The following is a 14,407-nucleotide window of genomic DNA, read 5'->3' on the forward strand; positions in this document are numbered from 1 at the left end:
AGATTATCCATCTCTCTCTTTTTCCTTCAACGCCTGTGCTGCCCTGCACCAATTCTGCTGCCTGTCCAGCCCCACCTCACCCTCAGCATCCACCTGCAGGCTCCAACAGGGGCAGTAGTGTTTGCAGAAAGCTGAACTATGACACTGCAGTTTATATTTTGTGCTTTCACTTTCTTTGTGCACTGAGATCATGAAAATGCTCCCGTGTTGTGCGCGGTTTCCTCCTCATGAGCTGCCTAAGGCACCTAATTGGGTTCTTATTGAGGGAGGTAGAGATAAGGGGGAAACCAACTGTGTGCATGGTGCCTTGCCTCCATCTCATTCCAATTTCAATTTGCATCAGGTATTGTCTTGGGACAGGGTCAGAAGTAGGTTTCTCACCCCTGGAATAGCATTTTAACTAGTTTTTTAAGAGAATGCAAATTTGTAACAGAAATCTGTTTGTTTTGCAGCCCGCTGTTTGTTTCAGGATACATCTGCTGCGTCTCAATTCGTGCACTTCCCCTATTTACACTTGCTCTGGAGTGCATGATAGCACAAAGTTTAAATTGGAAAGCTGGATATTTTGGCCACATAACAGAGGGAATTCAAGCGAGGAAGGAGACATCAGCACCAGCAGCGGCATCATTTCTACGGCATCCGAAACAGGGGGCCAACGCATTAAAGTAAAGCAAAGTAGCTGCTCTGGGAGTGGGTGCTTTGCTCATTTCAATAATGCAAGTCTAAACCTGGTGAGGTGAACAGCAGAAAAGATATAAAATTCAATTAAAACAGTTCATCTTTAAGAGCACGTCTCAGTCTCTCTGGGAGGCTTTTACCAGAACTAGAGCAGGGCTACGTTTTTGCGCTGTTAATTCTTAATGCACTTGAGCAGAGACTGAGATTTATTCTGTGAAGATGTAAATCTACAGGACATAGAATAAAAAACACCTTCAAGCCATAAATTCACAGGTTTAGCACCAAGCGCTGGCAAAGGCATGATAATCACTCATCGTCTGGAAGCTGCCAGAGAGTGTTTACATGGGGGGGGGGGGGCAAGTCCGGGATCTTTTGTGTGCCAACTGTCCGTCTGTGAGACGAACTTGCCACCTCCTATGCTGCCGCCTGTGAACTGCTCTCGGACAGTGCCTGCGTCTGCAAATCTTCGCTGTCACCCACACGCTATTGTCATTCATGTATTCGTACGCCTCCGCAGCAGAGAGGATGAAAGGGTGGTGGTGCAGGGATGGGGGAGTGCTGGGAGACGGGAGGACATGAAAAAGAGGAACAAACTTAAAAGTGGTTGGGGATGCAGCACTAAGCTTTCAAAGTAATACTTTTATCCAACGTATGCAGGATAAAAGTATTACATCACACTGCTTAAAACAAATCCAGGACATTTTTGTGCTGCAGATGCCAATGGTAAAATGTGGATGATTTATAGTTATTCACTGTAACAATATCATGTGAACATTCTTTGGCATTATTCAATATTTGTCATCTTATCTACAACTCTTTAATAAATAAAAACTGCTGTATGTATGTTTCAAAAGGCATTTAAAGGGAAACTTGAGTTATTACTTATCTGGGTTCTATTCCTAATGGGCCGTGCAGCTCTGGCAGAAAGATGTATGAGATTTACATAAATTATTTAAAACGCTATCAAACAGAAATGCATGTCTGTATAATGCAGAACGTTTAAATAGCACTACCAACTACATCCTTAAAATTGACCAGTTGAATTAACTGAACATGACCGTGTTCCTAATAAACTGCCAAATGAATATATATCAGGAAACTAACCGCAAGCTAAAGCCAGGCATACACTGAGTGATTTGATTTGACTCATTCAGAGACTCATTCAGAGAGCTGCATCGATTTTCAACCTCGTCGTGCGTCATTTTTTTTCGTCAGATGAATTTCTCGGCCGGCCATTTTCAGGCTCTTACAAAGCTGAAGCATGGTCACAAGTCGATTCCCCTGGTTTCACTGTCCCTGTGTGAAATGGCTACACACAAAAGCAGGGAATGATTTTTTTTCTGCTGGAAGATTTGATGATCAATTTATAATTCAGAAGCCTCAGACATAGTTTGCTTTCATTCTGTATTTGCATGAACATCTTCTTTTGTCTGCTTCTCCCGGTTCCCCTTTTAGCTACGTGCTTTGTTGAATGGTTGTTTATCAATCAGGGTTGTTATTACTGTATCAAAGAATTGAAGGGGCTCAGATATGGAGGGAGGGGAGACATTTGCTGTCAGCTTCACAAAGGCAAAGCCATGAGGTTGGCTCTGCAGGAGAGGGCCCCTGAGAAACACCTCGTTAGTCTAAGCCTGTGAACAGGGGCTTTGTACTCAGGTAATGCTTGGGTAATTGGCAGCGCTGCAGTGGAAGGCAGAGAGTACAGAGACAAAGATAATGGAGCAGAAAAGGTGTGTTTGACCGGAGCACTTTCCTGTGTCATCGGGTAGAAGGGGCAAACTGGATCAACAAGCAGGTACAATCAGCTCTTAATGAGTGGATTATGTGCACTTTTTACTGCTAATTGACACATTAATAAGGATTATGAATATTAATGTCTGCATCAGCATTCAAACACTCTTTGTAGCAGGCACAGGCAGGAGATTTAAAATCCACACACGGTGGATCAGCACAAGAAAATTAAATTGCCAGGTTCTCTAAACCTGACTCTTATTTTACGTCTGCCAGGATAAGGCTAAATTACAGTCTCATGTTTACCTTCAAGATGATTACACACTGTAAAGATGCACGGAGATGTTCCCCCTGAATCACAAAGAGGCTCCGTACAAGGGTCCAAACATCCCGGCATTAGTAAGAGGCCATAACAATCACCCAAATACAGGAAATGAAATCTTTTTGCTGTTGTTTACTTTCCGTAAAGAAAAGCAAAATACCACAATAAGAGCAAAAGACTTTCTCACAGGTAGGCAAGAATGATGATTTCTTTGTGTTCAAAAACATGAGAGCCAACTGTGCAAAATAATTTGAGAGAGAGAGAGAGAAAGATACCCTGAATGAATGAAAGAGAAAACAAATATTTAACATAAAGGATCTGAAATCCAAGCAGATTTGTGACTGAGTCGATGATTCCTCAGTGTTCATCAGCCCGTCTGTCAGAAAATCACCTTTGGCACAGTCAGAACATAAAGACAGTGTTTCTATGTACCCAGGAGTTTTCTTTTCAGTGTCGTTCCCACCAAATGTCCGTCTCAGCCAGTGAACAAGCCACCATGTTGAAAGCCACACAAAAAGCACAGGCACTTGATGTTCGGTTCAGGGTGCAACAAAGTGGATGCTGCCAATTTAAGAGAAGAGCGACTCCCCGCCATCCCATTCTGCAATCATGCACACAGAATTTGAGCAGGGCCTTTAAAAACCATCTCATGAATCAGGGAAGGGATATTACTCAGCGCATGACTCAGAACATAGTAATATGAAGAATGAGAACAGGAACTTGAACGGGAGATTGAAAGAACAGATGGTGCACGCAGTAACCGCTGTCCGACAAACCACTGCTGTGACAGCCAGCCCTCCTCCAGGCTCGTTCATCAGGTCCCGGTGGTGCTGACGGTGGTGTAGCTGATCTTGGACATGGAGGTGGCCATCGTCGTGGCCATGGAGGTGGCGGTGAAGCCGTCTTCTCCTGTTTCTCTCTTCCTGCAGCAGGAGCATTTGCGGCAGAGGCGATTGCTGCAGCAGCAGGCGAAGGTGGAACCCAGGGCCTTGCGGAAGCGTGTGTTCATGAAGCAGTAAATGATGGGGTTGACGCAGGCAGAGGAGTAGGAGAGCAGGTGGATGAAAGAGATGGGCGCTCCTGAGAGGGCTCTGGCGGCTGACCTCAGGTCAAAGGCTTTCCAGGTGTTAGCTGAGTACAGAGGCATCCAGCAGATGAAGAAGAGTGCTACGATTACCATCAGCATGCGGATGACTCGCTTCTTGGCCTGCAGTTTGGCCTCCGAGGTATTACTGCGGGCGCGCTCGCGCTTGGCCTGGGCGGCAGCAGGCGGGGCAGAGAGGGTGGGGAGCTCCACAGCAGAGGAGGGTTTTTTAGCCACCTGGATGTAGCAGCCATCGTCATCATCGTTCGTCCCTGCCGCAGCCCTGCCCACACCGTTCTTTTGGCCTGTGGAAGGTCAGGGGCCAAAATGTTAGTTAGTGGCAACTGGATGAAGGAAACATCTAAATCAGTAACAGATACACTACAGGGGTTTGTCATTAAATATTTTCTCATAGTCTTGTTTTCTTCCACTGAAACCACCTTTTCATATGGAGTGGAAGAAAATCAGTTGAGGACGGGAGCTGTTTGGGACTGAATCCTGAAGTCTAGTGATTAAAACATCAAAAACAACAGTATCGAAGGCATCGTTCACAATGTGGTTGGGAAATTAATTCTAGTTGTTTTTTTCTGTATTCTTCCTTGGATTAGAGAATTGAGTTAAGATGGTGGAACTCAGAATAATGTAAAGCATTAAAAACAGAATCACAACCACTGAGGGAAGTTTGTTATTTTTCTGTATCAGAGAGAAATAATAAATGACGCTTAGCGATAGATTAACATTCCCTCCTGAAGGCTATTTTAGATGATCTCAACCTTGATGAATCATACACTTTACTGGACTCCATGGAAACCAGTGCTCCTCCTGCACACAGCATTTCACCTGAAGGGAGCATATTTCTGCTGTAACGCCATGGAGAAGTTCCACACAGGCTTGAGAAGAAGTAGCACAGGCTTTGTTACAGGCTGGGGGGGGGGGGGGGGGGGGGTAATTTAGGTAACAAGTGTGCAGAACCTGCAGGTAGCAACAAATCTCCCTTTACAGATATATTATCTTATATGATATTAATGTATCTTTATTGACTATAAAAGGTGGGTTGTGCCGATTTGAAAGTGCATTTCATATCTTAGGGATTTTTACCACACTTTCATTTAATCCAGTTTTTCCTGTCTTTCTAAAGTGATTCCCTGCAGCTTTACACAGGCCTATAAAGAGTGAAATATGTGTTTTCATCTCCAGCATGTGTTAAATCAATGTGAGCAAAAAGCCTTTTCCTTTTTGGACTGAATCCATGATGGATCTCACCAGAGGTCTCCGTGGTCTGGCCCACTTCAAACTGCATGCCTCGGAAGAGTTCTCTGGAGATCAGACCGTATGCTATAATCATCACCACTCCCGGGACGAAGAACAGAGTGAACAGCAGCAGCACATACCTGAAAAACAGCCAGAATGGAAGGAGGGAGCCGTCAATAAAAAAAAAAAGACAGAGTAAGAGTGAATCTGAGCTGAAGCAGCTGAAACAAACCGATCAAACGCTCGAGATTCTGCAGAACAACTATCTGCAAAACCTACCATTGAATAACTGACTGTTTTCCTTTGCATCAAACATCTCCATGTATATGTAGGTTCTCTGCTAGAGGCTCTGCAAATGGCTGACCCCTCGCTAACAGTCCTCTTTACCCCCGTGCTGTTGGCACAAGATGCTGCGAATCCCTGGCCAGTTCTGCAGCTTCTCCCTTACACCTGCTCAGCAGCCTGCCAGTTAACCCTCCTCTACACCTGCTCTGTCTCTATCTTTAGAATATACGTTTTTTTCTAGCCGATGTTATAACTACACATTTCTGTCTCAGGTTCTGAACATACCTTGTACAATCACTGTAACTCCTGGTTTACACAGTTTAAGTGCAATATTGTCTACAAAACTGCTCATTAGGCCACACATTTTATTATCATAGCTTATATAACCGGATTATTAGTAGAGTAGAGAGACGCATTCAGCTTCTTGAGAGGCAGCTATTTCCCTCTGAGTTATAAATAAAAGCTGGACAGTCACAAAGTGAAACAAAAAATCATTAAATCAATAATAGTCAGCACGGGCGTATAAATGAATGATGCAGCAAATGTTGCACCATGTACTAAATATATAATGAATAAATATTACAGTGGCCCAGAAGTGCACATCAAAACATCAACTGGGAAAACACAACAACGAATCAGATACCACCACAATGGCAAATAAGGACACACAACAACATGAACTTCTAACACAAAAGTGCTGTACCTGCTATTGATAAGGACTGTTGTTAATTGGATGTTGTTTTCCAAAGGTGAATGTCGCTGTGATTTGTTTCAGTGTTATGTGATTTGTTGTTGTGTTTTCCCATTTGTCGTAATAATCTGCACTTCAGGGCCTCGGTAATATTTATTCATTATATATTTAGAACCTTACATGGTGCAACATTTGCTGCATCATTCATTTATAGCCCATGCTGACTATTTTTGATTAATGATTTTTTGTTTCACTTTGTCACTGTCCAGCTTTTATTTATAACTCAGAGGGAAATAGCTGCCTCTCAAGACACTGAATGCTTCTCTCTACTCTTCCAACATTAAGCGGAGTGACAGTCACACAGTATCCCAACTTTAGTGCAAATTAGTTTGTGCAAAGTTTGCAGAGTTAGGTCGACCAGTTGGATCAGTGGGCGTCTGCAGGTGTAACACTACAACGCATCTTCTTTAACAGGGTGGTGAGCATCCTGTTTAACCTAGAGACTGTTTTCAACACAACCTTAACAAAGTTACCTGTTTTCATACTGACAGTTGACACAGTGACACAGTGCATATTGACACATGAGCACAGCCTGACGTACTTGAGACAGTGCATGCAATTGCATATTTCACAACAGTAAAAGATGTAACGACTTTTTTTTTACAAGTCATTTGCTGCACAAAATGACAAACTTTACCAAACAAACATGGTTCAATACGCTGGAATATAACTCTCTACAGCTTGGGGCTGTGTGCTCCATTCCATTTCTTCCCTCGCACAGAAAGAATAATGACCATGGCTCCCTCGAGTGCCTGGATTGATGACACCTCACAGAAAAAGTAGTGAACTGAGTAAAGAGCAAAAACACTGAACAAAACATGGACAGAGACGATTTGTCAACCATGTAAAAGATTCACAAGGGCTCAGATGCTCTCAGCACCGTGTGTCAGACCACTCAGTGTGTATTCTATCCTTCAACACTATAATCTGGTTTGCAGATGAGTCGAATAAGAGACTACTTGGTATTACAAAAGTATAGATCAGTGTGTCAATTGAATAGGGTTAGGGTGAGGGCAATTATTCAAAAACAGGAAACTACAGAGTGAGCCCAGAATAAATAAGATAAAAAAGCTGCACAGATTCACTTTGATGCTATCAAATCTTCACCATCTGTGGCCACATGTCCCTTTTGATTCCCCATAATCAGAGCATGCTCTTCTCAAGCACCGCTGTCTGCCGTGCACATCAGTCGCCACATGAAAGCGTCGGGATCGGAAAAGAGGGGACGAGGTTTCATTATTCCTCTAATATTCTAATGTCTTCCTGGTCAACCCTGTGAACTCTGTGCAGCCGCTCTCTATCAATTCTCGTTTCCAAAAGACGGCTTCAGTCGGAGCCTCTCATCAGCTGCCTGTTTGATACTGAAAGTCTGTTAGACAAAGGTTGTCAGGATGTGAACGTGTAGGAGTTTGGGAACACACCAAATGAAAAGCTGCTGGTGCAATTCTGAGCTTGTTTTAGTCTGAAACCCAGAGAGATGGATCTGAAGCAGCTGAGGCCCATGAACAAAACATACAGGGCTCCCTCTCACATAAGAGATTATCAGCTGGAAAAGGTTGATGTAAAATGTACGCCCTAATAATATAAAAAATGTACCCAAAGACAGTCAGATCCAATCTAAACGATCCCAGGAAACAATTTGATATTTAGAATATATATTTACCTGGATATTTGACACTATTTGTAGTTATAAAGTTTTATATAAAGTGTCTCGATGTTGAAAGAAAGAGCACCATAGACCAAAACTGAAAGTCTGAGTCTTCAGAGGGAAGCTGTGATCTAGGTTATACTTTCTTAATGCTGAGCTTTCTGATGTGAAATATATCTAAAAAGTTGTAATAGTGCAGACCAATCGGTGAATGCAGTTAGAGCTGTATAATTTAAATTGGATTTTATATTGGACCATAAAATGTGGTTGAGACATTTAAAGGCCAGAATCAAAGTCGGCTTGATTTGTGAAACTACATGAAATCATCAATGCACACCATCACAATTATACAACTTGGAAATTGTCAGATTTGTCATTGCCTTGAAAAAAAATATTCATGAACCACTTTATGGCTCTTGGGAGCCTCAATATCATCTGTTCATCATCTCAGGCTGTCATTTCAGTCTAAAACGGGATGCTTCAATAACTCTATCAACTGCTTCATTAGGCTCCAAAGAAGGTGCGATTTCCATAAAGAGAGGGAGATGAAAGAGGTCTTACCTCCTCACAGTCTCACTTTTAGCCCCTAATTTAAGGGTTATTTAAAAAGGCAGCCATGATGGGCCAATAGGAAACTGTGAATTTAAACTCAAAAGGTCCTGGTGCTCAGTGACACGTCTGGACTTTGGACATCCAAGCTTTCTTCCTCCTCATCCGAGCAGACTAATTAACTGGTCTCCCACTGTCTTGTCTTTCCCAGTGAAGCTTAAGAGTTTGATAGACAGCCAGAGAAAACAGAAATCCTTCAGAGAGTTTGACCGCAAAAGGCTGTCGAGTCGAGCGATGTCCTCGGCGCGTTTCGGCTTCTTCTTTATTTTAATTGCGCCGTCCTGCACAAAGTTGTTCATTGGGGAGATCTGGGGAAGTCCCTGAGTGGTATATCCCGAGATGCTCAAACATGTCCGTCTACTTGGGCTTCTTTTCTTTTAACAAAGCAGCATTTATTGGTATTCAGAGGGCGTGTAGATTGGACGGATGAATTTCCGATGCAGAGCAATCCACACTGTAGCTGCAGCAATCATTACTCTGCTGACCTTTTGCATTAGCTTTTGTCTCCCCTTTATCTCAGCGTGCAGTCAGGAGCCTAAGAACAATCATTATAATTTAAATTGATGGAAAAATGGAAACACGCATCCTCGCAGCACCATCTTCAGAGCCAAAGTGCTCTGTAGCTGTCAAATGATGTAACCTCTACTTCCTGTCTTCTCCAGCTCCTCCATCCTCTGCAATGACCCCTGCTATGCTCAAACCTGATCCATTTCAAACCCTCTCTAATTAAGCCTCAACAGGAGCTGCCTGCTCACCTTTTTCATCTTAAATGACAGACTTGCACCTAATGATTTCACTCATTTTTCAGACAACGTGCCTTTAACCACTTTTACAGCTTCTGCTCATGGGCTCATTCCAATAATGACCTTTTCTCCATCATTTTTATACCTTTAATCTTTCTCATATTTCCCTACACAAACGCTGCACTTTCCTCAAAGGTAATAATAAGACAATTTGGTTAATACACTTAATTGACTGCACCCCAATAATAGTTAACGAGACACTGATTACATTTTCTAATTAGCTTTCAAAAAACGGATGTCATCTAACCCATGGCAAGAAAAAAAATCCTATTACCTGTGTATTATTTAAACAGCTGAGTATACTTGCACTTATGTAGGTCTGCTAATGGATAGCATTACAAGCTCACATCATCAGGGTGGATTGCATAGCATAGGGGCAATCACATGCTTGTTCACTTTGCTGCTCTAAGAACAGGAAGTTGGTAATAGAAATTGGAAACATTGCCAAAGTGATGGAGTCATTTTGGCAAAGTCTCCATGTTTATTTTCCAACTGGAAGCCATCAAAAAGAAAGTGGCTTCCACAAACACAGTTAATATCTGCTTGTCATGGAAATCAATATGTAAATTATACAATTGGACTGAATGCAAATCAGAGTCGCTCCACAGATTTGGAAGCAGAGCCATGCAGACTGTATTCACTTCCTCCATTTATCTTTCACTGGTAGCTGCTGTGGTTGAGGAAGCGTTTCGGGCTAATTATTGTCATGCATATGAAATCTCTGAAGTTTGCACTGACTTTGTGATGAGTTCAGTCTGTTCTAAATGACAGATGCATCGCTGTAAAACCATTAGCTGGCCTCTCATATGTCCCACCAGTACTCACCAGGTCTGTTCAGCTTGATGACTGGGCCAGTCCAGGCGACACATATGACCTACAGTGCCGTTGGCCTTGGGGAAAGTCCTAATGTTGCTGAACACCGGATACGGCACCATGACTAGCAGAGACACCACCCATGTGGCGGCGATGACACGGTAAGCGTGGGAGCGAGTCTGCCACGAGCGGGACTTCAGCGGGTTACAGATGGCGCTGTATCTCTCTATGGCAATGGCCACCAGGCTGAAGGTGGAGATGCTGACAGAGATCCCTGCAGAAAGGAAAAAGGCAATTAAGAACACAAATTTGCATTTTCTTGAGTTCATTTAGTTGTATTTGCATACAGACTAGTGGTCGCTTCTCTCCTACTCTGCGCTCACATATGCAGTATTCTGATACTGATGAATTCCCAAAGAAGCTGGTTTCATTGATGTGTTTTTTTCATTTGCTTTTTTGTGAGGTAATTGTGACTGAAACGCAGCCCACTTTCTAAGCTGCTGCTCCGCTTTGATCTGCCAAAACTCCAGATCTTAAGACCCGGCATCGTCATCTGCCAAAAGCAGCAAACATATAAGTTGTGCTGCATTCCGTTATATTTATTTGCTAAGTCAGTCAGAGAAATGTACTTTTATCTTTATTATTTCAGTCTCATTGAGTATGTGTGGCCATGTTGAGGGTAACTCTAATTACATTGTTGTAACTTCCCTCAGCCTCACAGTGAATTCATTGCTGCTGTACATTGTTGAGTTACTGACTTCATCCAACCGGTGTCTCACATAGTCATTCATTTAGTCACCACATCAGGCTCATTAAACTCCACAAACATGTGACAGCTATTTATCAACAGCACAAAATACAGCAGTGGCAGTTATTTACAGAGAGAATGACGAGCATTAACAATTCAAGAACGTCCAAGTTCACCTTCAGTGCCATTAAATCATACAAACAGCAAACAGGTCCATCACCACCACTTTGTCAGTGGGTTTAAGAGGACTAAAAGACATGTCCTATTATCCAGGGACACTGTCTCTGTGGGGTTCAACACGGGTCAAATTCATTTCCAGACGATCCAAGGCCAAGTTGTATTTGCATGTATGAATATGCATAATCTGCAGAGGGGGAGGGAGCACACTGAGAATCCCAGACGTTGTCCTGAGGGGAAACAAATATCATTAATAGTCCCATACCAGCAGCTACAAAGGAAGCCCCCCCGGGAATGAATTCACCACGGTGATCCTGTATCGCTGCCTCGTGCAGTCTTCAATCCACCGTTTCCCCGTCACAAATTTATCCCTATTCATTGTTCCTGCACGAGAGATGAGCATATCCTGCTTGAGCCATGGCTTTGCATCACAATTGACAGGAGGAAGTCATTATGCATACTCCTACGACCATGGCCGAATTCAATTTACAGGAACCATATTAAGTATTTCAGTGGTGGACTGCACTATGGCTCAGTGGAGAGCAATTTCTCCTCCGCTCTGCTGGATCAGCCTTTTGTGATGGTCTCTGCTGCAAACCTATGATCCAATCATTGTCCCCTTCACTAGGGAAAAGCTATGAGAAGTTAAAAGATGAAGGATTTTGTGTTATTTGTTAACTCCGAGATATTAAAAACTTCAGATCTGTGAACGACAACCTGGAGAATAAAGAGATATTTAGTGTGGGATGTGATGTTGAGTCTGATAGAAGCGGAGGACGGCTTTATCTTCTGCCTGCGCTAACAGCACAAAGGAGACAACTTGTGCACATACTTAAGAACAAAGACAACATAATCTTCACAAAAAGACAACTGAATGCATTTTATGCACTGAGAGCTGTATGAGAGGCTCTGATGTGCAAGGTTATAAGTATGTTAGCTGTTTGCAAAAAGGGGGATTCGATTATTGTGGCAGAGACAGTCAATTCACACATGGAGTCATTTATCAGACCCAAGCTCGGGGCAGAAGGATGGATGTGTTTGTGAATGGGTGAGGACAAGTCCAGGACCCAGACATGATGAAGCATATTGTCAGATTTGGTGTAACTTATACTTGTAGAGGACATCTTAACTATGATAGTGTGAATAAATCCACTCAGAAAAAAAACTAAACATGGCTGGTTCCGGCCCTCATTCGGGAAAACTGGATGGCTTCTTCCCTGACCCATACTGCAAATTTGCATTGTCCCCAAACGTAGGCTATGATTATCACCAAATAAAATCTGTAAGCCAATATTTGAGATATGAAACGATATGCAGGGTTAGAGATACTTATTGATGTGCCTAGCAAAGCGACTTGTTAGGATTTACCACCTGTTACTTTAGAATCTGAATCACAATTTTGGCTTTTGTCAATGAGTCATTACTGTGGGTGTAAAGTCGGCTTTCCTGCAAATCGCCGGGCGGAGAGTCCACCCACTGGTTCAACAACACATTCCTGCCTGACTTCTGTTCACTTGTACACAACCGGTCAACCTCTCGCTCTGGTCAAGCAGACGGAGGTGGGTGGCACAGGCGACACATGCAGATCCGAACAGTGCACCGGCAATGCACGAGTTTCACACAATAAGTCTCTCACACCCCCACTTCTCTTTCAAGCGCGGAGCACAGACACTGAGAGACCCAATCACACACTGGGGGTTTTTCTTTTGTTGACGCTTGAAGGCAGTCATGCCCAGCCACAGCACCAGCTCGTACCGACTGTGGAAATTAGGAACCCAGAGATGTGGGAGATCTGATCCTCTTCTCTCTTTCCCAGCACAGCACAAAGGACGAATAATCAAAAGAAACAATAGAAATAATGAGCAGAAGAAGAAGAAAAAAAACGAAGCATTATTTATTTACTTGTACTTCTGGAGAATGTTTTGCAAAGTAAACTGGCAAAAAGCAGGATTTGAAGAAGAAGGACTTTGCAAAGAGGATATTAAAAACTCGGAAGATGATTTAGAGACACATCGCCAAGGGATTACGTTTTGAAGGGAATCATTTTTTCCTGCAGGGTCAGATAAGAAAGTGAATACTGCTCGCATATAAATATATAGATTGGCCAATTTATCAGTATCTGAAACGTTTTACCCCCCATTATCTGCATCAGCATCAGCATCAGCCCCCAAAAATCCAGATCAGCTGATGTGTAGGGAGATTGCTGCTCCCACCTTCCAAATATTCTGGGACATAACGCCTCATAAAACTGCAATTTATATGAATTGAACAAACACGATGTTATACGTTACACTTTTAAGAAGTGATTATGAAAAATGATAATAATCCTGCAGAAAACAAGGATCTTTAGAAGTGAGGTCTGTTTTAGGAACATGAATGAAAGTATGATACAATCTTCTTCCCACCCAGCATAAAAACTGCATGAAGTCAGAGTGAATTGCCTCCTACCCCACAGGCTTGAATTGGTTCATTTTATTTGGCCGAGCACAATTCTCTATAGAAGATGAGAAGCTCAAGCTATAGAGCCTCATTAGAGGGTGAAGCCTGTGTGAAAATAGAGCCACATCACTCTATTGAGAACCACACAACTTTTCAAATGAGTGATCTTTTTAAAACCCACACTTAGAAAGACTGATGGCAGGTTGTGTACATTTGTACTGAAGGGGAAATGCACTTCAAGGTGATGTATGGTGCTGATAGTCTTGGGATTTGATTGATGGCACAGCTGCAGGTAGTCAAAGGTATCTCTAGAGAATTGAGCATGTTGTCTGAGGGATTAGATTCTTGTCCTGGAGCATGAGGCCAGAATTCATCAACCCTTTCAACATTTCAGTCCAGGTCCACTTGACCATCTGTTATATAACTGCCAGGGGAGGGTACCGCTGATCTGAGGTCAGCACTTGTGATGGACCAATTTGTTTGGCCTCTAAGGAAGAATTATGGAACAAATCAAGAATACGTTCCTGTGGGCTAGACTAGGATGTGAGGCTCAAGGATTCAGGTCCTGGATACATTTCCTACATTATCGCTGTGTTTGATCACTGAGTGATGACATACGCTGTTTGCTTGGCATTGTTTTGTGTGTCCTTATCAATTTGTTTTACTTGTTCATTTTCCTTTTTAATCAATTTGATCCATTTTTCATTTCCTTGTTACGTCCGTCTTTTCTAAGCACTTCTATTCTTTCCATTGATAAGTACAGACATTGAAATATTGATAGCTGTTCTACCAACAGATGCTGTAAATGCTTCAAATGCCAAAGTGTTAATCATGAAAAAATAATATCTTGCTGTAATAAAACACTTTAAAATATATATCATGCCCTGCCATGCGTTGTAGTATTTGCATTTGGAGGAGCCAGTTGTATACCACCTGTTTATGTGAATTCTAACTTCTAAATTAAAACATCAGTAGCAGCTTAAATGCACCAATGAAACCCATAAACCTCCTTTGCATTGTGCAAATGCCTTAAATACACAGAGGAACACAGTTCAGCCAGCACCTTGG

General features: G+C 42.6%; 1 protein-coding gene across 1 annotated transcript in view; it reads right to left on the reverse strand.

Annotated features, from left to right (window-relative positions):
• The window catches only part of LOC128430796 (cholecystokinin receptor), a 27,474-nt gene continuing 13,067 nt past the window's right edge, over positions 1-14,407 (reverse strand). The window contains exons 3-5 of the mRNA XM_053416847.1: positions 9,988-10,249; positions 5,079-5,206; positions 1-4,120 (exon numbers count right to left, since the gene is read on the reverse strand). Of these exons, the coding sequence (XP_053272822.1) occupies positions 3,546-4,120; positions 5,079-5,206; positions 9,988-10,249 (965 nt within the window). The 3' untranslated portion in view covers positions 1-3,545. The remainder of the gene's footprint in view (positions 4,121-5,078; positions 5,207-9,987; positions 10,250-14,407) is intronic.

This window comes from Pleuronectes platessa, chromosome 24, assembly GCF_947347685.1.
Source record: "Pleuronectes platessa chromosome 24, fPlePla1.1, whole genome shotgun sequence".
Classification (NCBI taxonomy): Eukaryota; Metazoa; Chordata; class Actinopteri; order Pleuronectiformes; family Pleuronectidae; genus Pleuronectes; species Pleuronectes platessa.